General features: G+C 49.8%; 1 protein-coding gene across 1 annotated transcript in view; it reads left to right on the top strand.

Annotated features, from left to right (window-relative positions):
• Positions 1-19,053, top strand: part of EXOSC7 (exosome component 7) — a 29,297-nt gene extending 10,244 nt beyond the window's left edge. The window contains exons 4-8 of the mRNA XM_006914854.3: positions 4,994-5,159; positions 11,150-11,220; positions 14,538-14,661; positions 15,724-15,879; positions 18,830-19,053. Of these exons, the coding sequence (XP_006914916.1) occupies positions 4,994-5,159; positions 11,150-11,220; positions 14,538-14,661; positions 15,724-15,879; positions 18,830-18,934 (622 nt within the window). The 3' untranslated portion in view covers positions 18,935-19,053. The remainder of the gene's footprint in view (positions 1-4,993; positions 5,160-11,149; positions 11,221-14,537; positions 14,662-15,723; positions 15,880-18,829) is intronic.
• The last annotated feature ends 6,170 nt before the right edge of the window (positions 19,054-25,223 follow it).

A 25,223-nucleotide genomic window follows, 5' to 3' on the forward strand; every position in this document is an offset into this window, starting at 1 on the left:
TCTTTCCCTTTTCGTACGTCTCAGGAGAACCCCAGCAGGCCTAGAAGCCCCAGTGCCCAGAGAGTGTGATCAGCCCAGCAGGTAGAACTATGGTGAGAGATTCACAAAACCCCTCTTTCCTACAGAGAAGGGAGGATTACCAAGCACCACTGGCTGCCATCTTCCTCAGAACCTTATTCGAGTCTGCAGGGAGCAACTCTAAATTCCCTAAACAGACAAACCCCTTTATTTCGATCCAGCGAATGGGAGTGGTTTCTGGGCACCTTGGCCGTGCCCAACAGTAAGGGAGCTGCCCTCCTCTTCTCTAGGCCCCAGGTGTGGGGCCTCTGCTGGAGAGCTCGAGGCACTTGCCCATCCGCAGAATGACACAGGGTTCTCACCGAGCAGTAAGGGGTGAAGGGGCCCCCTCCTGCTAGTCTGAGCCCAGCTTGACGTAACTTCTTACAAGCCACTTCCAGGTTTCTTTAAATTAAATCATTTAAATAATTAAATAGTTGTTTAAATTAAATAATTTAAATAATTGTTTAAATTTTAAAAATTAAAAGAATTTTTAATTTGAATTTTAACAAGTAAATTCGTTTTCCAAGACCTCTGTACTTTCTGGTAACTCGTTCTACTTCGGTTTGTCTGCGTGGAGTAACATGGATCCTGAGGTGGACGCTGCCTCCCACCCTGTGGCACTGACCCTGACCCTGACCCCCTCACTGGTGGAGTAGTCAGGACCCGAGGTCCCTGAGCTCTGCTCCAGAGATGGCTGGCAGCACTTTTACTAAACTGGGAGCAAACTCGGACCTTCTGGCTTCTGTCTCCTGTCTTTAGTTTGTTAGTTGTTGCCCGAGAATAGGCCATTTTAAATAGGAACTTTGAAACCTTGGGAAAGGTTCCATCTAAAGCCCAGAGGGAGGTTGAGAATGGAATGAGCTGGTGTGCCACTCTGGGTTACCACTAGGTGGCGGCCCATCAGATCGCCTCTCAGCTCTCTAACCAGCCTGTGGATGGGGACAATTTTTAACTAGGGGCAGTATGCCCAACATTTGTCACTTCCCTTTGGGACCTTAACTCTTTTTCAATGTGATCATTTGTGTTTTTCACTAATTTTAACTGGAAGCTTTGAGCCCTGTATTTTGGTGCATGGAGCCACTTGATCTGTTCCTTACTTGCTGCTTAGTGCTGCGTGAGGGGGGCACTGCTCTTGGCTGAAGAGGCAAAACAGAGAGGCAGCCTGCAGAAGCTGTTTGAGGCTAGCTGTACCCTGAAAGTCTCCAGAGTCGATGAAATAATCCTCCGAAAAATGTCAAACAAGGGCTTAGATGGCAAGCTCAAAATGTGCTAGTGTCCCCATACCCATTTACGGGTACACTTCTGCAGCCTCAGACACGAATACACGTGCACACAGGTAGGAATTGTGACCTGCCTGGGGCTGGGTGACTCCCGGAGGGGTAAGGCCCCCAGCCAGATACCCAGTGAATCACCCTTTCTTCCTGGCCCAGCCTGGCTGGAAGACTCCATGGCCTTGCAGGCTAGACAGAAACTACAGTGGGCCTAGTGTCTGAAGTCCCACTGCAAGTAGATGTGGCCTTGATCTCAGCGTACCCAGTGAAACCAGAGAGATGTGTTAAGCAGGAGGAGCCGAGTGGAGGCATGAGTCAACAGGGCTGGAGACTTGGGAAGGGCAGTGTCCCCAAGATTTTTATTAGTTTATCCAGCTCAGTAAGTGATTTCTCAACAGCCCTGGAGGAGGGGCTAGGTCATACTTTATGAAGGAGCTAAATTGGTTTAGGTAACGGTATAAACAAAAAGTATTTGGTTTTATGCTAAAAACTAAGTGTAGGCTCCCCCTACCGAAAGAATATATTGTGATGCCTTTGAGCAGAGGGCTAGGATTACCAGCCTGTGTGTCTCTCTCCTTTTAAATTTTGTACCTAATAGAGAAGCTTCTTACTCAGGGCTCCCTTGGTCTGCATTCCTTGACTCTAACATTTGTGATCTAGTAGTAAGTCCCAAGACCAGAACACCCATTCATTACTTTGAGGCATAAGGCAGGCCCCAGGAAAGCTAACCTGGCTGATGCTAGGCTGCAAGCCACGCATGCTAAACCACACATCCAGGGAGGGTGCAGCAAAGCCTGGCAGATGCACCTGAGTTAGAATCTTCCTGTGACTCAGTTCTGTTGTCTCTAAGTTGGGGCTGGTAATAGTGCCTTCCCCAGAGGGTGTGAGAGTTAACGAGTTAATGCATCTGAAGTGCTCGGAGTGGTGTCTTGTGCATGGTAAACATTCCCACAAGTTGTTAAAGTTTCTCCTGGTACAATGAGAGACTAGGACCATCTGAGGTCTCACAGTGCTATCCTGCAGGCCACACCCCACCTGTGAGATTTTTGTTTCACTAATGATATTTTTTTTAAAGGTGAATTAAAATGCCTTGAGACAGGGCTGGGAAGTTTTCCACAGTCTCCATCACTCCCTGTTAATTACATATGGTTCTTTGTTCAGATACACTAGTTCCCTGGGTGGCCCCCGCAGGCATGTGTTTTTTGTCCTCTGGAGATGCCCTCTAAGGCCCTTTCCGGGTCTGCATTTCTGCCCAACTCTATCAGAAAGGGTCCTTGTGCTGTGAGCACCCCTAGTGATGAGGGAGGGACCCTTATTTTCCTTCTGCAGCCCTTCTCTTTGTCCTTTGGCAGAATACCGGGGCTCTGGCTTTTTTTCCATTTTATTTTTTAATTTTTCAATTAGATTTGACATTTAATATTATTTTATATTAGATTCAGGTGTATAGCATAGTGATTAGACATTTATATAATTTACAGAGTGATCCCTCTGGTTAGTCTAGTACCCACTGGGTCCTATACATAGTTGTAATATTATTGACTACGGCTCTGGCTTTTCTTATGTTACCCAAAGCACTGCACCCCGTCCCACACCCTGAACAATTTCCTTCTTTCCAGCCTCCTCCCCAGAGTCACTCCATGGCCAGAGTCACACCATCCAGACATCGGAGCTTTCTGTGGTCTCGTCTGCCTCTAAACCTCCTTCTCTGCCTGGCTACCAGCTGTGCCAAAAGAATGGCATGCTTAATTAATAAAGAAAAAGAAATTTTTTTAAATGAGAAAATTTTCTAGTTTTAATTAACCCAGTATCAAAAAACCAGTGGGATGTGGTTTTGTAGGTAGATTAATTTAGCCAGTAGGACCCGGGAAGTTCTGTAAACCATCCTTTAGGGCTGTGGAAGAGTTAATGCGTCATCCTCCAGTAATTAGTCACACCCAGGGGGATGCGAGCCACTATAAGCCGGAAAAGGTTAACATTTTAACCATAAGCATCTCGGACTGGACGTGTCTACACAGAGATCTATATAGAAGTGTTTTTAGACACTTAAAAGATGGAACTTATAATTGATTGCTTAGTGTTTAAATTGGGAACAGATTGTGTTTTGCTGGATGTGCAAAATAAGCTTGGTCCCTGGTGACTTGATTATTTCACCACAAATGAGCTTTTTTTCAATGGCTCAGTGCCTGAGTCCGGCAGAGGGAAGGAAGGACCGACGAGGTTGCTATGGCAGTAATGAAGTTTTTCTTGGGGACTTAAGATTGGGATTCTGCTGGCTCATAGTAGTAAGGGAAGACTACGTGGTTAGAGAAGCATTATACAACAATGCACTCTGATTGTTTTAGGATTCATTTTTACACCTATGTTAGAATAGAGTAGACAAAAACGAATTTAAATATATTAGGTGAGATTTCTTTTAGTGTTATACAAATAAGGTGAGCACAGCCTTGGGCCTTCATACAGGTTTTGCTTTGCCTGGAACACCCCCTGCCCCACCTGCCTGTGACCTGACCAACTTCCACTCATCTTCAGTTTTGAGGTCTCCCAGAACTCTCAACACTGAGATCTTCCCTGATCTCCCAGTTCTGCTGTTTGCTCCCTTCCTATCTTGAAACTGACCCCCACTTCACTGGAATTGCTGACTTAGAGTCTGCATCCGGCTTACATAATCTCCAGGTCTCCAGTGACTGGCATAAGGTGGGCACCTTCCACTTGGGTGAGTGGATGGACAGATGGGCTGGGGAACAGAAAGCTTCAATATGTGATTTTTAGAGTCCATGCTGAGACGATTGGTTTCTTACCTTTCTGGGCCTTATTCATTACAGTCAAATGATTCCTGGAATGTTTACTTATCTCATTAAGAGTTTGTTTTTGTTAAGCCCAAACCCTCAAAAATTTCCTGTTAAGCACTCAAGTAGTACTTAGACTGGCAAACATTGATCCTCTTCATTGTTTGAGGTAATTGGGCATGAGATTCAAGAGGCCAAAATAAAAAAGGTTTTCTCTGGAAAAATAGCAAATAAAGTAAAAGGGATAACCTAACATTTAATCAGCCAGCAGTCTCTCTTCTCTCCAGCTTCATTTCCCTGCTTTCTGGCACAGTGATAATCTGGAGTTTATGATGTGGCTCTGGCATGCTGTCGGACGTGTCTTCTAAGTCACTCCAGCAAGGTTACTGTACTCAACATTGCGACTTGTATTTGGAGAGTGTCCTCATGCATTCAGAAGCTGTGAAAACTAGGGCTGCTGTATATAAAGGGACCCCTCTCTAAGCCATCTTGTTGGATTCTCGGGGCTTCCTGGCTCCCTGGGCCCACAGAGGAGAGTATCTCCTGAGCTCCCAGATGAGAGAGTTGATTATCACTGGCTGAAGTTCACTTTACCATTCCTCTCTCGTTTCTCTTCAGATAAAGATGGCTGCTTTTAGAAGTCAAGGGGGACTGCCAATTACACACATGACAGATCCAGGGCATGGTGCCAGCCTGGCTCATCGTGTGTGTCTGGAGGCTGGAAAAGTGGCAGATGCTAGCCTTTCCTCATTTCAGTGACTTTCCTTCTAGCGCTGGCTTTTCCGGCCTTCCACAGGGCACCTGGAAAAAAGCATTTCACCTTTGCTCTTTGCATTTGAAAAGACTCACCGGCTTTGCTATTGCCCTTCCATGTAGTTCAGCCAATGCCACCCCTGAATTTGAAGGTCGAGGCGGTGATGACCTTGGCACAGAGATTGCCAACACCCTGTACCGGATATTCAACAACAAGAGCAGTGTGGACCTGAAGTCGCTCTGTATCAGTCCCCGGGAGCACTGCTGGATCCTCTATGTGGACGTGCTGGTGAGTGTCATGTTGCCGTACCGGCCACGCTCTGTGTCTGCCGGGGACCACTTGGCCTACTTTCCTCTCAGTGCTTTTTTTCTCTTCAAGTAGATACTTTCGACTTCCAGGGTGAGATTACTTGGGGAAAAAATCAGTCTCTTGTAATAATAGTTTTTTAAAAAATTAAATACAGCATATGTGTAGTAGCGTATATATAATAACATTCTACAGTAAAGTGACAAACGTATCACGGTAGCACCTAAAATTATCCACAGAGGTTGTCAGGGAAGAAAACCAAGAGATGCTCTCTAGATGGTGCCAGACAGGGTTGTGCGCAGAATTTAGACAAGCGGCCATATTCTTCTGTATGGAACGGCGATGAACTCTTTACATGAATTTTCATTTAACCCTTACAGATAGATGTTTTGCAAGTGAATACTGTGATTTCCCCCACGAATAAGTGAGAGAACTAATACACAGAGAGGTGAAGTGAGTAGCCCAGGAGCTCTCAGTTTGAGAGTAGCGGTATTGGGCCTCACAGCCAGGTATTGGGCCAAAAAGTGTCAGTGTCTGTCCTTGACCTCCCTGAAAAGCACCCTGTAGCCCGCCTACTTTGAGTCCCTCGTTTCCCAGGTCAGGACCCTGAGGCCCTGCCTCCTCCCCCTGCCCCTGCGGGAGCCTCCCTAGCCTGGCCCTTTCCTTCCTGCTGTCTCCCCGCCCAGATGCTCCTCTGCCTGGTTTTTGGCACTTGGCGGTAACTTCTCTTACAGCTTTCATTAGTTTTGCCAGTTGCTTATTCACATACAGGCTCTTGTTTGTTCTCTTTTATTCCTTTTCATTAAATTTTGTGAACCTTGAAGTCAGTGACTACGTCTTCCACCCAGAGTGAGGACACAGGCTAAGCCATTGACCAGACAGATTCTTTTCTGACTCTAAGGATAGAGCGGATCCTGTGGACCGATAGTGGGCTTCACGAGGAGCAGCCTGGCTGTCTCTAAACGTTGGCCCTGCATGAAACAGTGTAGCCTTTCTGGATACTGTCGAATTAATTAGACAGTGGATGGAACATAGCTAAAGGATAACAGTGGTTACTGTTGTCCAGCAGGTGAGGGCTGTTTTGAATGCTGACACTAATAGGCGAGAACAATGAAATCACAAGCCCAATTGCTTTCTCTAATCTCCAGTGAGCAGGATGTACCTCGAAGTGCGATTCCTACCAAGCAGGTAATTTGCAGGCCCTGGTTTTGAGGAGGCGGGAACCGGCGGCCTGCAGTCCTTACCAGTGAGAGAGAGGCAGACGTCATAGCTGCCGGGGAGGTGCCGCCCCTCACTGTGACCCCTGAAGGCCCACGCTGTGTCTGAAGGACGCTATAGCCACCCCTTTCCCCCTAAACAGCTAGAGATGTGACTGTCGTGGTGCGTGGCGTTTGTCCTCTGGTGACCCCGCTTTGTGGCTCCTCAGTGTCTGTGCACTCGTGTGGTTGTGTAGGAGGCCGGCCTGGTACTGGGGCCTGACGCACTTTTCATTCAGTCAGGAGGCCTGTTCTCTCAGCGAAGGCTTTTGGGGAACTGGCGGGTGTAAGGACATCTCAGCTTAGAACCAGCACCCTTCTGCCGTGAGCAGGGGATATGTGGTAAGCAAGGTGTCTCCGGGGGTGCACGGTGTCACTGTCCCCTGCCGACCTTTTTAAGACTCCTCAGATTCGGATTTCTTCTCTAACATATTTTTTAAGGTTTTATTTATTTTGGAAGACGACATGAGCTTTTGAAATGTCATCAGGAAAGTTTTTAATAAATTTAGAAAAGCATTTTTAAAAATTATATTATTAATGCGATAGGTCAGTTTGTGTCACTCACATAATTTATATCTGTAGAGGGGTTTCTCTTCCATGAAAGCAAATGTCGGCTTTCGGCCTTGATGGGAACGTGCTTTGTGCATGTGAAATGGGGGATAGGCTTTTGTTTAGGTAGTAGGTTTTTATTCCACATCTAAAAATGTACTAAATATAAAAAAGAAAATAATATATATATGTAGATATATGTATGTATATGTATATGTATGTATATGTACATGTATGTTTGTGTGTGTGTGTGTGTGTATACATTGTACATTGAGTCCATGTTTGAAGCAAGATGATGCCAATCCAGTCTTGTCACTGGGATTGCAAAAATGAAGTTCCTATGATTTATTTTACCAGTTTGTCAGGATAAGTGTCAGGCAGAGCCCATCTTTCTAACAAAACAAACACTCACTGGGCACACCATGTTTTCACATTTTTACTACAGGCACATTTACTTGAAATCTATCACAGTCAGATTATCCTCCTATTTCCAGTATTGTTTTTTTCCCCAGTTGGGTAAATTTTTGAGAGTAGAAATTTAACTTCGCAGAGACTTTACTCTTCATACTTTTTTAATGGCAAGTGGGATATCTGTTAGGACTTTGTCACCCTGACATTGTACCGGCCACCTTTGGTGGGGAGAGCGTTCACAGTGCGGCCTTGTGATGACCCCGGGAGTGGTGACGAGGACTAGCACACGGTCCGTGGCGTTGGGCGTGGAAAGGAAAGAGCAGTCATCTGAGCCTCTGGCTGCGGGCTGCGTGTGGTGCCAGAGGCGCTGAGCCTGGTGTCTGAGAATAGTGGGGGGCGGGGGGGGGGGGAGGAGGAGCAGGCTTTTGGGGCAGACATGTTTTATTCTTGATGGGCTCCACTTCCTACAAGTAGGTTTGGGGGCTTTGCCTTATGAAAGGGTTCCTGGTCCCAATTCCAACAAGTGTACACATGGGGTTTCCCCTACACCAACAGATAGTTCTCAGACACCAGCAGCATTTCTGAGAATTCAACTCAGTTGACACTGTCCACCCAGAGGTAGCATCGTGTACCACATATTAAGGGTTCAGTCTGCAAGACTGTCTCTCCCCTCAGCTGTCACCTGTGCTTCTGACTGACTGGCCACACATCAGAGAGTCTCATGACCTCTGCCAAGAGTTTAGTTAATTTGCTAGAGCGGCACACAGGACTCAGAGAAGCATGTTACTTACTAGATCACTGGTTTATTATAAAAGCCTATAACTCAGGAACAGCCAGATGGAAGAGACGCATAGGGCGAGCTCTGTGGGAAGGGGCGTTGAGCTTCCAGGCTCGGAGCAGGTCACTCTCCCTGCACCTCCATGTGGTCACCAACCCAGAAGCTCTCCAGACCTATCCATTTGGGGTTTATGGAGGCTTCATGGCATAGGCGGGATGGATTAAATCATTGGCCACTGGTGACTGATTCAACCTCCAGCTCCTCTATTCTCCCTTTAGGTCAGGAAGTAGGACCGAAATTTTCCAACCCTATAATCACATGATTGGCTCTTCAGGTAAGCAGATCCCTCTCATCACTTAGGAAATTCTAGGTGTTTTAGGAGCTCTGTGCCAGAAACTGGTCCAAAACCAAATATGTATTTCTTATTATAAATCACAGTATTTCACCTTATGAAAAGAAATCCCTCCCCCCCCCCCAGAAGGCTAACAGAATAAGCTGTGCCGTTCCCCTAAAAGAACCATTCTAGGGTTTGTGCATCCGACAGGGAGAGGTGCGTTTGTGACCAAACCTGTCTTCTCCTTCAGTTCTGCTTTTCCCCGCCTCTGTGATGAGGCGGGGCTCTCTCTCTGGAGAGGGCAGACACCCCCAGGCTACTCCGCATCCCCAGTCCAGTCTCCCTATAACACCAGATGTCCTGCAGGTCCCAGCCTCACCCCAGCTCATCTGGGCTTGTTCTCGCAGCCCAGCAGGGCTGCTTTGGGTCTCGTAGCCCCCTCTCCCTCTCCCTCCCCCTGCTTCTTGGCTATACCGCTGTGCAGAGAAAGGTAAAGTCTGTGAGCACCTGGTATATGCTGGGGACGAGAAGGAGGCACTTGGATTTAAACCTCATGGCCACCCCATAAAGTATGACCGCTTTACTGAGGGGGAATCCGAAGCTCAGAGGAGAGCAAATGGCAGAGAAGAAGAGTGTCAGACCTGCACGCCCGACCGGGGTCCCCCCGTTGTGCAGAGCTCTGTGAGGGTGCTGGGTGGGCAGACCAGGGGCCCGGAGCAGGCTCTCCCTTGTGCCCTGCGGCAGAAGATAGGCCGATGGGCGCCTGCCCTTCAGGGGCCCCTCGACAAATAGCTGGCATGTCAAAAATCAGCGATTGTGTCTGGCCTTAGTGGAACACAGTGCGGGACCGTAGAGGGAGCCCTGCGCTGGGAGTCGGGCCGCTGTGTGGCAGGTGAGAGGGCTTCGGTGTCCTCACCTGTCAAGTGAACATCGGGCAAAGCGCTCTCCAGGGTCCTCACCAGTTTAGAGGCCCTGCAAGTGCTAGGACAGATGTCGGCATTTATCTAGCACTTCCTTTGTGTGAAGCACATGTAGCAGGGTGGTCTTCAGCCCTGGCTGATCCTCAGGACCACCTAGGGACTGGAGCCAAGCTCGCATTCCGGGCCCCGCCCCACATTCTTCCTGCGTTCCGGGAGTCTGCTGCGCAGCCGGGGTTAGGAACCACGGCTGTCGGCTGTGAGGATGGAGAACACAGCAGCGTCCTCAGTCGGTGAGGACAATGGGAAAATGAAAGAGCAAGTCAGTATTTATATGAAAACACTTAGCTGACTTAGAAATACTTGTCTGTTGTTTATAAACTATAAAAACAGAACAAAACACGTAGCTAACACCAGCTATGTGCTAAACACACTTCTAAGGGCTTTGCAAATACTAACCCATCAACCTCTATAACGACTCCATGAGACAGCTGTGATTTTTACCCTCCGCAAGGCACAGAGAGGTTTAGGACCACCCAGGGGCACGCAGCTAACTGGTAAAGACAGGAGTCAAATGCAGGCGGGCTGACTAGGGACTCTCACTGGAACTCTTTGCTGTGCAGCAGCCAAATCTGAACCAGAGTAGGGCAGCGCCAGTCCAGCTGCTAGAAGAACGAGCTGCAGTCACGAAGCCAGGTGGTCATGTTGGCTGGGGGATCATATGAGGTTTGCTCAGAGAGCTTAAAAGTGGAATTGGAGATTTACACTGGGCGTGAATGAAGTGTGTGAATGAGACAGGCCAGGTGTAATTTTTGACTGTTCCCTGAGTTTAGAAGGCGTAGGGCCTGCCTGTCTTCTGTAGATAATCTCCATGGCAGCTCTTCCGCTGGACCCTGAGGGTAGAGGGATGCACAAGCCCCACAGCGTCCAGCCCGCAGGAGCTCACAGTTCAGATGAAGAGGGGACGTACGTGAAGCAGAAACACGTGGAAATACACTTTTCTTTCTATGCAGGACTTCCTCTCTCTTCTTCCTTGTTGTAGCCCAGTTGGCTTCATTCCATAGATTCAGGCCAAGGCTTCTCTAAAATGAGGACAGAAGGTTGTGTCACCCTCCACTTAATAATGTGCTCCAACCTTCCCTGGTGAATGAGCACACATAAGTGCAGGCAGCACTTTTGCTCATAGGAAAAACTTGTATGAAAGACCTTAATTCTTATGCTTAATGTAAAACACGGACTGTGTGCGTTGGTAATGACATGCAGTCGGTAACCACACTGATCAGCGTGAACCTGGTAGCGGCCGCAGCATCAGTGGCCACCAGGTTTTGCTTGTTTGGAGGCCGGGCGTGTGTTAGCAAGACGAGTGTAACACTGCGTTTGCAACTGGGAGCCATCTGGGGCAAAATGGGGCAATCACTTCCTCCTTCAGTGCAGGCGCAGCTGGTTGGGGTGCCCATTAGAGGAGGTGCACTGCGAGCCAAGGCCTCTGAGAGGTGGCACCACAGCCAGGGCCACGTGTGACCTCGCGTGCGTGGCCCATGTAAGCACAGCCATGACAAGGCCGTGTTTGCAGTTAGGGTGGACACACTGTGTCAGTGAGCCAGGAGAGCGGCCACACGTCCTCATCTTCACTTTGTAAACACTTGGTCAGTGTCCTTTAGTTGGGATAATGCTTAAGTAAGACGTGACGCTTGCTTTTTCTTCCCTCCTCACTCTGCCTCCCTTAGCTGCTGGAATGTGGCGGAAATTTGTTCGATGCCATCTCCATTGCTGTGAAGGCCGCTCTCTTCAATACAAGGTAAGTCTTCCTGGAAACGGTCCTGGGGGCGCACAAACAACCTGAGTAGACCTTGTGATGGAACACGGAGGAAATTTCTATAGAAGCTCATAGGTGAAGATAACAAGGGATTCGAGCATTGAAAATGGGGGTATTTAATGTTAAGCTCCAGAAAACAGATTTCATAAGTTAGAACTAAATATATGTATATATTTTTGTATTTATTTTTTGTATCGTTATTTTCATAAGTAAATATGTACCATGTAGAAAAATACTAGAAAACTACAGAGTAGCAAAAAGAGTAAAAACCAACCACTGCAGAAACCAACAACTGTCCAGATACTGTTCCTGGCTGAAGCTCCCGGGGGTCGGGGTTGTGCCTGTTGTGTCCGCTGTATCCCGGCCCCATGAGCGGTGCCTGGCACACGGCAGGTGCTCACAGAGCCCCCGGCCGGATGCACGCGTGTTCTGTGAGCAGGGTCGCAACCTGCTCTTTGATTTACGAGCCAGAAATGCTTATGCCTCTGTGGTTCAGCTTCCCAGACAGGCCGCGTAGCAGGGACGTGGCTCTAAGTGCTTTTTGAGTTGACGTTTCCTCTGACCGATTCTACAGCAACACCCCTTCCCCGGCCCTCCGCCTCGTGCACCGGGTTCTTTGAGGAAAGTTTGCAGTATTTGAAAGTAAACGTGTAGGTGGGGTGTTCATTCCACGAGAGCTTGCATCGGGGTGCTGGGGGGCCTGGCGTATTAGGGAGTGAGGAGTGGACAGGTCTAGGGAAGCAGCCGAAGGAGCTAACTGGGTGAGTGAGCAGAGAAACCCAAGAAATGCCCCTCACAGCGCTGTGAGAAGTTGGTGACAACCCCATGTCCACACGTGGGGGTGAAACCTACACGGCGACGTCTTGTATAGAAGGTTGTTACTGTGGAAACCAGCCACCAAGTGCAGGCCCCTGGTTTTTGTTTTGTTGTATTTTACTTTTGGGTCTGGATATATCACAAAATGGTCATTGTGATTATTTTCCATATTATGAGCAATTTAACATTTATTTGTATTTTAGAGTTTTTCTGTGGTGAATTTAGACTACTTCCATAATTTGAATCAAAACAAAAGCAAAGTTAAATAAATTTAGGTCAGAAAGTACAAGATCGAATAGTTGCTGATAATGAAAGCTGTAGAGTCCCCACCCCTTGCTGTGCCACTAGACTCTTGGCTGAGATAGTCGAGGGGTGGGCCTGGCACTTGTGGCCGGCCACCAACCGCCAGCAGCAGCAGCCTGGGCTTGGGCTCTACTGGAGAAGAAAGGAAGTTGCCATCTGTTACCTCAAGCCTCAGAACGTACTCCTTGTCTGCCAGCTGGTTTCCATGGGCACCAGGGCAAAAAGAGAGTGGAACCAGATGAGGCCGTTTGGCTGTGGGAGACGTGTTGGGCAAACTGTACAACAGGATGACAAAACCCAGCTGCTCAGGTTGCGGGGGACACTGCCATGGGCATAGCCGTAGCTCATCCCCAGAATAAGAACAGCCCTGCAAGCAGCGAGGTCGGGGGACTCTACGAGGCATTGGGTCCCCTCGGTATATGGAGAGACCTTTTGTACAGTCAGAGCCCTTTAGAAGGGGAGAGGGCATTCTCTGGACAGTGTTCTCTAGCCCTTCTACCAAACCACGTTGTGGCCAAAGGGGCGTGTGTGTGTGTGTGTGTGTGTGTGTGTGTGCGCGCGCGCGCGTGTGCGTGTACGTGTGTGTGTGTGTGCGTGCATGCATGTGTGCATGTACATTTATTTTTTAAGATTCCTAAATTCAAACTGGTTACCTGATTGGTTCAAATCGGATATTACTTAGTGCCTGTACCCTGGTGGCCCCTGGCTTGGAGACTTCAGCTGGGGCGGCAGACCCTCGCAGTTCTCCTTGGTCCTCGTGGGCATTCTCTGTCTCAAACTCGTCTGTCTGAGTGTGGGCTCATGTAGGGATGGCCGCAGGGCTGTATCGCGGGGGGCTTTCGTTAGCAGAACAGGGAGAAGCACCAACAGTATTTCTGTTACAGACGGCCTCTTCCTTCCTGGCTCCTCACCCCCAGACCAGGGTTGGACTGACTTTATTTTCCAGCACCCAGCTCAAGAAACGGAGCATTGCCAGCCCCCCAAAAGCCCTCCCACCCTGTACCCCATGCAGTCACCGTATCCACTGAGGATAACCACTGTCCTAAAACAGTAGAGTGGTTTTGTACTCGTTATAAATGGAATCACACAGTGTTTCTCTTGTGTCTTCCCCATTCACTGAACAGGAGGTTGGAGACGTCTGTATTGTGGTTTATAGTCACAGTTTGCTTTTTGTTGTATGCTGTTCCATTGTGTGAATGTGCCACAGTTTATTTATCCCGTCTACTGTCGACAGGTATCTGGGTAGTTTCCGGTAGGAACTATTGCAAATGGTGCTGGACATCAGCATTTTGGTACGTGTCTTTTGGTGTATACCCATTTCTGCTGGATGGGGTGACACTTCTGGGTATGGCTGTGTTTAGTCTTAGTAGATACTGCAACAGTTTTCCAAAGTGCTTTTATCAGACGATACTCCCAGCAGCAGGGTGTAAGAGTTCTGGGTAGTTCCACATCTTTGCCAACCCTTGTTTTTTTAATATTAGCCATTCTGGTGAGTATGTCACATTATAGATTTAATTTGCATTTCATTGCTGAATATTTAAGCTGATTACCTTTCTGTGTGTTTATTGGCTACACGAATAGCCTCTTTTATAAAGTCCTTGTTCTCATTTTTCTGTTGGACCATCTGTCTTTTACTTATGTTTAGTAGGAATCCTTTATGTAATATGTCAGTTTATACACACGCGCGCACACGCACACACATTTCCTCCACTCTGGATCATCTTTTAGTTTCTAAATGTCTTTTGGTGAACAAAGTTTATCATCTTAATATAATGTGTGTGTGTGTCTCAATTACAATATAATTGAATCTATAATTTTTTCCCTCTATGAAACTTTGTGTCCTGTTCATGAAATCTTTGTCTACTCTATGCTCATGAAGATGTTCTTAATTTTTCTTCTGAAAGCTTTATTGTTTTATCTTTCACCTTTACATCTGCAGTCCATTTGGCTTGGAGTTTTGTTCGTGGTGTGAGGTAGGGATCAGGATTCATTGTGCGTATCAGATTGGCCAAACGTCATTTTTTAAAAGAACTCCTTTCCTCACTGTACTGCGATGTCACCTCTGTGCTTTTGACAGGAACGAGAGGGATTCCGCAGGGATTCCCACTGCTGTTCTTAGTCACAAGAAAAAGAAATTATCTTTCAGTAAGTGGGAATTTTAATTGTGCTTCTGTTGCCAGGATACCAAGAGTTCGTGTTTTGGAAGATGAAGAGGGGTCGAAGGACATTGAGCTGTCTGATGACCCTTATGACTGCATCCGGCTAAGTGTGGAGAATGTCCCCTGCATCGTCACCCTGTGCAAGGTGTGAGCTTGCATCTGATGGTTTTTGTCTTCCCTGTTGGTCTCTTTCAACCCCAACCTGTTGAGGTTACTTGATAGGTTGAAAAGTTATAGTCCCACAAACTATATAGAAAAAAGTAGCTTTAACCCAAATCCAATAGTTTGATTTTATTAGCAATCACTACTGTGGGCAACTCTTTCTTTTCTTCTTGATTGAAGGAAATGATGGAGTCCCGGGAGCACACGGATGGGTTCATAATAACAGTAGCCAGTTTGTTAAACTCCTCCTATGTCCTGGGCATCTCACCGAAACGCCGTGTAGGTGTGTTCCCTTTCATTCCTTCAGCCCCGTGGGGTCTCGGCTGGCTGTGCAGTAATAGAGTGGCTAAACGGCAAACACTGTCTGCTCTCTGGGCCCCAGCGTCCACATCTTTGAAGCGAGGGGTTTGGAGCAGCTCCTGGGTGTCTCATAGGTCACGCATGGTTTTCACATGAGCACAGAGGCCCGTGGACCCTAACGTCTGGCTCATGGTGATGGGTACCCAGCACTGCCTCAGGCCTGTCTGGGCCGAGATCATCTCTGATCCACGTAGGATTCATTATATAAAAATAAGACTGAATGGGTCGGGTTTATTTCCATGAAAATCACTTCATAAACCTAGGCATTGAGACTGACTAAAGCCACCTGCTTGACTCATTCCTGAGCATGTCCCTTAGCATGGACCCTCTTGATTTCATCTTTGTCATCAGCGAAACATCCCTGTGGCCTCACATGTGAATTTCTCCCTGTGCCCCTCTGTCGAGAGCCTTTGGTGGCCTCTGACTGGGACGCTCTCTGAATTATAGTTCTAACTCCCTCACCCGCTATTCCATTTCATGCTCTGTTACACAGCTCACGGTGGCCTGCAAGAGAATGGTTGAACGTCGCTTCAGATATTTTCCACATGAGCAGCATCTAAAATTTGATCCTAAGTGGGCAGCGCAGGTTCTTGGCCGGCGTGGATGTTCCTTCCGGGAAGCTGTCAAGGATGGGGACCTGGGGTGTGTGTTACTCACGTGTGTGCTCTGCTGCTCTGCCTTGCAGATTGGCTACCGACATGTGGTGGACGCTACTCTTCAGGAGGAGGCTTGCTCCTTGGCCAGCCTGCTGGTGTCCGTGACCAGCAAGGGTGTGGTGACGTGCACGAGGAAAGTGGGGAAGGGCAGCCTCGACCCAGAGAGCGTCTTCGAGATGATGGAGGTGAGGCTCTGGTTCTGAGGCAGGTGCTGGGTCCTGGCCGGGAGTGCCTGCTGCTGCTTGCCCCGTTGGTCACACTATCAGCATTCTTGCCCTCTACGCCCTTGACCCCAGACTTGGAGCATGGAGAACATCTGGTGTCAGCTGGGTGGCTGCCGACTTAGCCAGGGATGGCGGTGGGGGTCTCTGACTGGGAGGTGGGGGGCCTGCCAGTAACCGTTGCTTATCTCCTCCATCTCTGATCCCAAGTTTCCACATTTCAAAATGAGAGTGTTGGCCTGATAACGGAGAGTCGCTTATTACTCCAAAATCCCAAGATTTTGTGATTTGATTAGGGAATTGAGTTTCTGGCTGACTGCTTCCTGTCTCTGGAAGGGAATGAGCAAAGGTGGAGCCAGGGGACTGAAAGAAGATGGGTCCCCCTTCTCCGTGGGTCTAGAAGTGTTTACGTGGAGTTAGTGGGCATGGTGGGGCACCCTCCTAACGGCCTGTGGCTCTGCACTGATGCGGTAATGTATTTGTCTCCCTTGTTGGCCCGGAAGCCCCTCTGAGGCAGGGACCAGGACCTGCTCACCTACACTGTCTTCCTAGACCTTCCTTCCCCTGCAGCCACTTTGACTTTCCAGGAGTCTTTGAGGACTTTGAGACTGACCGTCTGACCAACTGACTGAATTGCTAGGAGCAGTTAGCTAGACACAGGTGTTTCTGTTTCAGGTAACCACTGTACCACAGCACCTGCCCAGAAGTCACAGTAAGCAAGGTTGCCATCTAAACTCTTCCTTCATCCCTAGAAACAATGAGTTTTCACTGTGGACGCTCAGCACTTGGTGTCTCTTTTCTCTTTTGATCATCTTATTTGAAAGCAAACAATGCGCAGTGTACGTAGTGTCGAGGACCCAGGCACGGGCCTGGGAGACGTACTGCCCAGTGCATCCTGGCTCTGGACCACCGCTCCCCTGTCGGCAAAGTGGGATCTTAGCAGTGGTCGCACCTGCCGCTGGGGCTGTCGTGAGGCGCTCGTGAGGGCACGGCGGTGAAGCACGGGTCAGAGTCAGCTGCACCACGAGGTCTCGGTCCGTGTCAGCTCACTCTGCGCTCCGGTGAGCACCCTGAGCTCAGCATCGCCAGCCGTGCGTGGCAACAGTTGCTTTCTTGCAGTTTACCAATCTTGGCAAATTGGTGTATCTTTTTAAACGAAAGCGCTGAAAATGCTTTATAAGTTCTACCAAAGGGCTCTCTAGACAAGTGGCTCTCAGATGTTGTTTAGGAAGGAACCACCCGTCACCCAGGAGAACACGGTGAGAATGCCAGCACCTAAACAACAGCCCAAACAAGAAACGTCTTGGCTGGCCTTTACTGTGTGCTTGCCGTGTCGGGCCCTGTGCCTCGCGCTTTAGATGTGCACTATTTCATCCTCTGCACTCCTGCGAGACAGCTGTTGTTATCCTTATTTACAGACGAGGAAATTGAGGCAGGTAGGGGGTACGTAACCCGCCCACGGGTCCCCCAGCTCACGAACGCTGGTGCGAAGATTCAGGCCCTGCCATGTGCCTCCGGGGGCCCCATTCCCAGCCGCCGCCCTGTTCGGACCTTATGAACCAGGTCGGCCCTGGCCGCGTGGACAGGCAGCGGGACCAGCACTCAGTTCAGGGAGCTGCGCTCCATGCTCCCTGGGCTCGGGGAATGCGGTCTGCAGACGTGCTCAGGGGGACCGTAGCCCTGGGGCTTTGGCTCACCGTTACCTCGCACAAGGACGCAGCCACCCAGCCCTGCCCCTCACGGTGAAGCCTGAACCTCGGGTTGCGCCGGCTGCCACCCCCGCCCTCTGCTGTCTCTTTCCTGCAGGTTCAGACTCTCAGGTCCTGCTGTCTGTCTGTCTCCTCTCTCTCCGCCTTCATTTATTTGAATAATCAGTAACCCCTATTTGACCAACTTTGGTATTTTTTCTTCCTCTGACGTGATAAAAATATTTCCAAAGTCACCTTGGACCTTGACCTTGGTGCTGTATTTCATAGGGTTGGTCATTCCCAGCCTTTAGGCCAAGATGATCTTTACATACAAGTTTTTGGTAACACTCCCTTGTCACAGAGCCCACAGCTCTGGGGAGAGTACGCCTGTAACTGGGAGGACTGGGGTGGGGTCTGGGCCTGCGTATCTTTCTCCCCGACATTGCTGAGAATGGAACCAGTGGCAGTTAAATTCAAACCGCTATGGAAACAGGGAAGACTTGATGAGGTGGAGACTTGAAGTCGGTTCATTGTATTCTTAAAATGATTCACGAGCCTGGTGACAGCCAGCATAAATTTCATGAAGAAAGATTTTTATATATTAGGGGTTTTTTGAGGCGCCCCCTTCTGTCTGCTGTGTGAGGGCCAGTTAGGAATCTGGTTGTGTGACCGTGACGTGTCTTGAATCCAGCATGTCCTGCCTTTAGCATCTCTGCATGGCGGTAACACCGAAGACCCCATCGGGTGTTGACTTCGGTCCCATCCGAGAGTTCTCCTTAGAGATCTTCTGGCAAGTGGATTAGAAACTGCTTTTTAAGACGGGTCCTCAGCACCCTGTTTCTTCATCAGACTCGGGTGCGTGTGGTCTCCCTGTGCCTTCCCGCTGCAGTACAGCGGCGCTCGGCCGCAGCCAGGCGCAGATTTCGCTGACAGTATTGCCGCTGTCGTAAGGGCAGCAGGTATGCGAAGCCCGGGCGGTGCTCGGCGGTCTCTGCGGCTTGCTGCCTGGGGTCACCATCTTTTTCCTTTCCTTTCCTTTCTTTTTTTCAGTATATAGGTTTCTCCATGACGTGTCGCGTTGGGCTGTGGGTTTTCCGTGTTTGGTTGCGTGTAGAGCGGACGGCGCGCGTGCAGTATGGGAAGGGCGAGCTGGCAGCAGGGAGGCCTTTCCCGGTCAGGGCCGCGAGCCTCACAGCCTGTGCTCTCTCCCCTTCTCCATCCTGCAGACTGGCAAGCGAGTGGGCAAGGTGCTGCACGCCTCCCTGCAGAGCGTCCTGCACAAGGAAGAGAGCCTGGGGCCCAAGAGACAGAGAGTCGGATTCCTGGGGTGACGAGCACAGCAACCCCAGCGCAGGGGGCTGGCTTTCACCTTCCCCTTTAAGCCAAAGTTTGTATTTATTTTTTTTAACTATTGTGTACGTGTGAAATTAAAGTCTGTTTTCTGGTCTGGTTCGGTGTGGCTGGAGTTGTTCAGCTGTAAGCCAGGTCGCCATTGGGTGGCCCCCCCAGAGAGGCCAGCCGCGGCTCCTCAGGTGCAGAGACCCGCCCCTGGGGGAGGGCTCTGGTCACAGGCCTCCCGATGTCGCCTCCCCAGGGTACTCGTCCGTCCCCTGCTGTGGGAGTTCAGAACGGCAGCAAACACACGAGAATAAGGACTTCCCAGAAAAATAGTTACAGGAAATGCTTATGATTTGTGTTTTGTGAATTTTTTTCCCCCTGTAGAGTTTTCAATATAAGAATGACCAAAAAAAAAAAGAAAAGAAAGAAAGAAAAGATTCCTTCCTCTCGGGTACTTGGGTGCTTCAGGGGGAGGGAAAGGCGAGGCACTCCACCCCAGATCCACCCACGCCCAGGGCTCCTGCCTGGCTGTGAGCCTGCCATGTCCGGGGAAGCCCGGGTCTTCCTTCCTGCCCGCCAGGCCAGAAGACCCAGGCCGAGCTCCCTGGGGTCAGCGGCTTAGCGGCCAGTTTGGTCCTCAGCCAACCTTTCTTATCATTCTTGTTTTGAAATTGTTTTGTGTTTCATAACCACTCCCTGGTGTTTTGTAAGGTTTTCTTGTTCTGTCAGCATTAAGAAGGCCGCTTTGGAGATGTTGTCATTCGATTACCCAGCCTGCCTTCGTGCTCTGGGGACAGAGGGAAGGCCATTCTCGATGGCCTCAGAAGGCTCTTCCTACAAGCCTGCATTCTACTCAGAGTGCCCTGTGTTAGAATTACGTCCATTCTCGTGGGTTGAGCAGTCTGTTTTTCCCTGGGGATCTGATGCTCCCCAATCTGAAAGATCCCTGGGGAAGGACCTGCTTCATGAGGAGGGGATCTCAGCCGGGGCATTTGCTCTCTGCATTCCAGTTAGACAGAGAGGGCAAGGAGTTAGGAATTTATTGCCTAAAGGGAATATATATATATATATATAATGTGAGCCAAAGCCCCTGCAGCCTGGCTCCAGAGGTCCTGGCCTGGGTACCTCTTCCAGCATGGCCAGGTTCGTCCCTGTGGAGAGAAGCAGATGCCCAGAGTTGGACTTGAGGCTGCTGCCCTGTTGAGAACACAGCCTGGGTTTTCATTATTTTTTTAATGGTTTTTCAGTGATTGTCCCTACAGACACCATGACCAGGCTCCCAACGATGCAGAACCCTGTTCCCCTTCCCCCGCTCCTCCTGGCTGACTGCCTGTGGCGGAACACTGAGGTGGTCAAGGTGCAGCTAGAGTTCAAATAAAATTTAGAAGCCTTCAGTCTTGGTGAGTAAGGACATCAGACAGATGAGACAGACAGGTGAGGCTTTGCCAGGCCAGCGGTTCACAGCTTCCCGAGTAGGCTGCGGGCTAAGCAGTTCGGTGAGAAAGGAAGGAGAGAAATAGATCAGCGTCTGTCTCCAGCCCCCATACCGTCCGTGGAGGCCACCCCTCCCTGTGAGAAGTGCGCACGAGTGAAACAAAGCGCCAGATGAGCAAGGTCTCTCTAGCAGAGGTGTCTATTGGAAACGTCTGATGCTTGCAGCACTTAGAATAGGGAAGAAAACTGAAGGCAAAAACTTGGAAAGATACTGTCCTGGAGAATCCGCACGTCGCCTGACAGGACCAGAGCTGTCTTTAGTGGCCGTTAAATAAACATCAGGGAGAACATTGAAGTTGGCCAAAAGGCGATTAAGAGCTTGGGGGTGGGGAGGGGAAGCGTGGGCGAGGAAAGCATGCAATGTTACGGAATATCCAAATTAGTTTTATTGTATTTGGGATTCTTCGGTTTCCCAAATCATGTAACTTCAAGCTCCTAAAATACATGAATTTAGAATATTCACTAGTTTGCATCTTGCTCACTAAGGCAATGGTCTCACATTTAAACTTTCAGTGGAACATAAATCTGTGTTATTACAGACTTAGGAAATATTCTGGCAGTGCATATTAAAAGCCTTAAAAATGTCCATTCTCTTTGACCTAATTATTTCCACTTCTGAGAATGTAACCAAAATAAATAATTCAAGACAGAAGAGAAGTAAAAACACAAAGTATAAAGTTCATCCCAGTATTATTTCAACCCCCAAAGAATGGCCCCAGGATGAGTGCCATTCAGTGGGGAACATTTCAGTCAGGCCTCATGAGCTGGATACCCCCAGTGGCCGCCTCCACCCTCAGCCTCGAGCCAGCCGCAGCTGCGAGACAGGCTTCCGTCCACTTCCATGAGCAGCGGCTTCTAGCACTTCCCGTACACCTCTCACTTTCTGCTCTTACGGTTCTCCGAAACCAGGTCACGCTGGCAGGAGCCCACTTGGCATTGAAGTACACGCAGCCCAGAGTGCTGGGGACCTAACGCCTCCTGAGTCAGCCCGCAACCACCAGGGGCAGGAGCCAGTGGAGAAATGCTTCTCTGTTTGATCCGTAGGCAGACAGTTCTGAGAAGTGTTCAAGACACTTGTCAAAACGTGCTAGGGGGCCACACTTCAGTGCTCATGACTGTGGTCAACTCTTTTCCTTCCCTGTCTTACTCTCCCCAGTCTTCCCCCCCCCAACACACACACACTCCCTATGGGACCACCCCCCAAATAAACTACAGACACGAGTCCTTGTCTCGGGCTTCGCTTCTGGGGAGAAACCCAGACTAATCAGTTGGTATTAGAAGTGGCCTTAGAAAGCAGCCCCTTGAAATGGGATTTGGGAACTCGGACAGTCATTGGCAGATGGCAACAGAGGCCCCGCGGTGATGGTGAGTGGGTTGGTGATAAGCCAGGACGTCCTATAGCATCATCATTACCAGGACCGCCTGTGCTGGGTCGAGATCAGGTACGGGAAGAGGGAGAGCGAAGCCATGGGTTATGGGAATGCTCTACCATACGGGAGCACGGAGTCAGTGGTAATTACAAGGATTGTTGGGTTGGCTGACTTATTAACTGCTATGAAAAGCCTTTCAAAACAAGACGGCAGGCTCATCAGCCAACTCTCAACTTGTGGTATACTATAAAAACCACAAGGCTTTCACGGGAGGGTTTAAAGAGACATGTGCAGCTGCAGCGTGGAAAGTGCTGGCATTCAGAGATTTGCTTGTGTGAGTGGCACAGCTGCAAAGCAGACTGAAGGTGCATCCTTGGCAGGTTTCCTTTGCCAAAGTCAGGGCTGTCATCAGGAAAGAAAGGGGACTCGGACCTGGGATACAGATGGGGTCTTGGTCCCTCATATTCCCCTGAAAGCTTTGGGCAGGCAGAAGAAGACCCATCCCCGAATTAAAGCAGGACAACCATTTCCTGAAGCACCGCTCAACATGCAAAGACCAGACCTGAGCCAGGTACCTCAAGAAATGATAACCAGTCAACCTCTGTTCCACGTTTGCTCATCTCCAGACCAAGGACCAGGGTCCAAGTATAACCCAGCTCGAGCAGGGAAATCCAGTCCCTGCGTGAGAAGAACTGGATTACTCATCAAAATAATCGCAAGCCCTGGTGTGGCATGTACCAGGGGGACAGAGGTGGGAGTGGATCTTGAGGGCGCTGGACCCGGGCCACGGCTGGGGAGGGGTTCAATGTCCCGGGGAGGAGGTCCGAAGTCATTCCTAGTTCACTGCTGTGATAACGCCCTGCAGTCGGCCTGGCAATCACCCGCAGTCATTGAAGGGGAGATGCCAACCCTGAACAAGCTGAGAAAGCAACAACTCTCCTTAGACCTGTAAGAGGTGAGGTCATAGGGTGAACCACTGCTCCCCAAATGGAAGAGACCAACAGGCAAATTCAGAGAATCGCAACTTAATGGAGCAGAAACCCACTGAAACCTCCGTGGAACCAGAACCGGGGGAGTCAGGAGCCTGAACTGTAACTGACGAATGCTGGAGGCACCGTGTGGACAGCTCCGGGAGTTAAAACTCCAAAGGTCCCACACTTCTGTGCGTTTTACTTCCAGGGGCTCAACCTGGTTCTCACAGTGAATTTCAGAGAAAAATCTTGTGTTTCTGGCAGGAGGAGGGGAAAAGGAACCATTTTGAAATTCTCCAGAGCACCCTCTTCTTTTTAACAAGGCCTGCCCTCCAGAGGACCTGCAGCCAGAGCCGAGCCTGCTGGGGTTTCATCAGAACCTAACTGACCTGGAGAAAGGGACGTACCCCACTCCAGCCACCCTGTCCCACCTAAGGGGGGCAGTCAGACTGAGAAGCCCACGTGAATTTCACAGGCCAGAGGCACAGGCTCCGTAAGAGACCGAGACCTCATCACAAGGCCACAGAACACAGGGAGAGAGGCGATGCTTGTTGAATGAATGACATTATCACACCAACAAGGCTTGGAAGGGAACAAATGACCTTCCTAATGAGGGTCATGGAGACCAAGGCTGGAGAGACCGCCCGTGCAGTATTCTTGGAGATGCACGGCCTGGATGCTCTTACCTTTGAAGAGAGCGTGGAAAGTTCTCGGGCCACATTTCTGTTGACACCGGGCCAGTGGCGCTAAAAGGAAACATCTGTGCAGGGAAAACAGCGAGGGCGGAGGGGGGACAGGGGGACACAGCTCTGCGTTGGGCCAGAAGTGTTCACGCTGTTAGGGCTGACATGGGTGGGGCGGCCAGAGCTTGTTTTCTGTAACTCAGCCTTCCAACAGCTTTGGAGGAAGAACAGAACAAAACAAAACAAAAAACAAACACAAACTTGAAAACTGAAGTGTGCCTTTTAGATCTCTCTCCTGATTTTTCTGCCTCTGGGCTGTTACGCAGATAGATCGTTCTTCCTGTGGGGAAATTGGTATGGAAAGACTGGGCCCTGAGGGTAGTGTGTAAGTGCCTGGACGGTTCCTTGAGGATGGGTCGTTCAGGAATATTCTCCTGGCTGAAGCCCTCCCCCACCATTTGCTGCCCTGATGGCTGGTAGAGGCCTCTCGGACAGTGTCGGCAGGGGAGATAGTTCATGCTGGGAGCATGAAACCCATAGACCCCACCATGGCTGTCGGCGAGTCCTACAGCTGGCTGCAGCAGTGGTCCTCACCTGGCCAGGAGGAGCTGCACGTGGACAAGGGGAACTGGGTATTTAATGGCCATCAGCTCGACGCTGGTGACAGTGAGGCATGGTTGCTGCAAAGAGCCCATGAATTTGCAGTTTCCTAAATAGGGTCCAGTCTGACCACAGGAAACAGGCCCCGCCCACAGGCAGTCCCCTTGAGAAGATGCTTTGTTCTGGATGCTGCATCACGACGAGGACAGGAACAAGCAAAATTCCATCCAAAGGTGATTTTCCAAGAGGTTAAAAAAGTCCAGGAACCATATCAGGGAGGAACAGTTGGGAGAAAAAGGGGAAGGGAACATGGAGGAGAGACGGTCAGAGGTCACGATGGTCTGTTTCAAATGTTTTCTGGCCTCTTCCATGATGGCTGCAGAGGCTGGCGCTGGGGACTACCGGGTGACGTGTCATCAGCCTGCCTGATGACACGTCTTGCCACAGGGGGGCTTCATAACAAGCTGAGCGGCTACTGATGGAAGCAGCTGCTTTGCAGAGTAACGAGCTGCTCGTCCCAGGAGGAGTTTAAGCAAGCACACGGTGACCTCCGACAGCGTCAATGGGAAGCGACATCCCATATCGAGGGGTCCTTATACCAGACAGCCTCTCCAACTGGCTTTTAACTCAGAGGCCGAGATATAGTGGGCCACTTGCGTTTTTTTGACGCCCACTGAAGCAATTAAAAAAATGATGACATGCCAAAACAGGGTTACAAAAAATGGTGTTTTTCCAGTTTACATTTCCTGAAATAGCACTTTGAACACACGTGACTAGGACGCAGGGCAACATGCTGTTCGTAGGACAGGACTTCCTTTTACGGCATTCTGACGGTGCCACGGGCGCTGGCGGTGGGCACAAGCATCCAGCGTGTGATGAGCTTGTCTTCCCGCAGGGCGGTCGCTGCTCCTCTGGCCGTGTAGATTCTCCGTGGGAGACAGACCAAGCCTCAACCTGCGGGGACCCCAACCCAAAAGAAACCTCCCCGACCGTGATTTCACAGAAGTCATTTTACAGCACATGTGACTCCCGGTGCTCTGCGCGGTGCGCGCACACGTACACGCATGCACACACCTGTGAAACCTGCCGGGTGAAAAAGCCGAAGACCCGCTCACTGCTAATGGAAAGCTCCCCGAGGAGGCCTCCTTCCTGAGGTGCAGAGAG

This window comes from Pteropus alecto, unplaced genomic scaffold (genome assembly GCF_000325575.1).
Source record: "Pteropus alecto unplaced genomic scaffold, ASM32557v1 scaffold156, whole genome shotgun sequence".
NCBI lineage: Eukaryota > Metazoa > Chordata > Mammalia > Chiroptera > Pteropodidae > Pteropus > Pteropus alecto.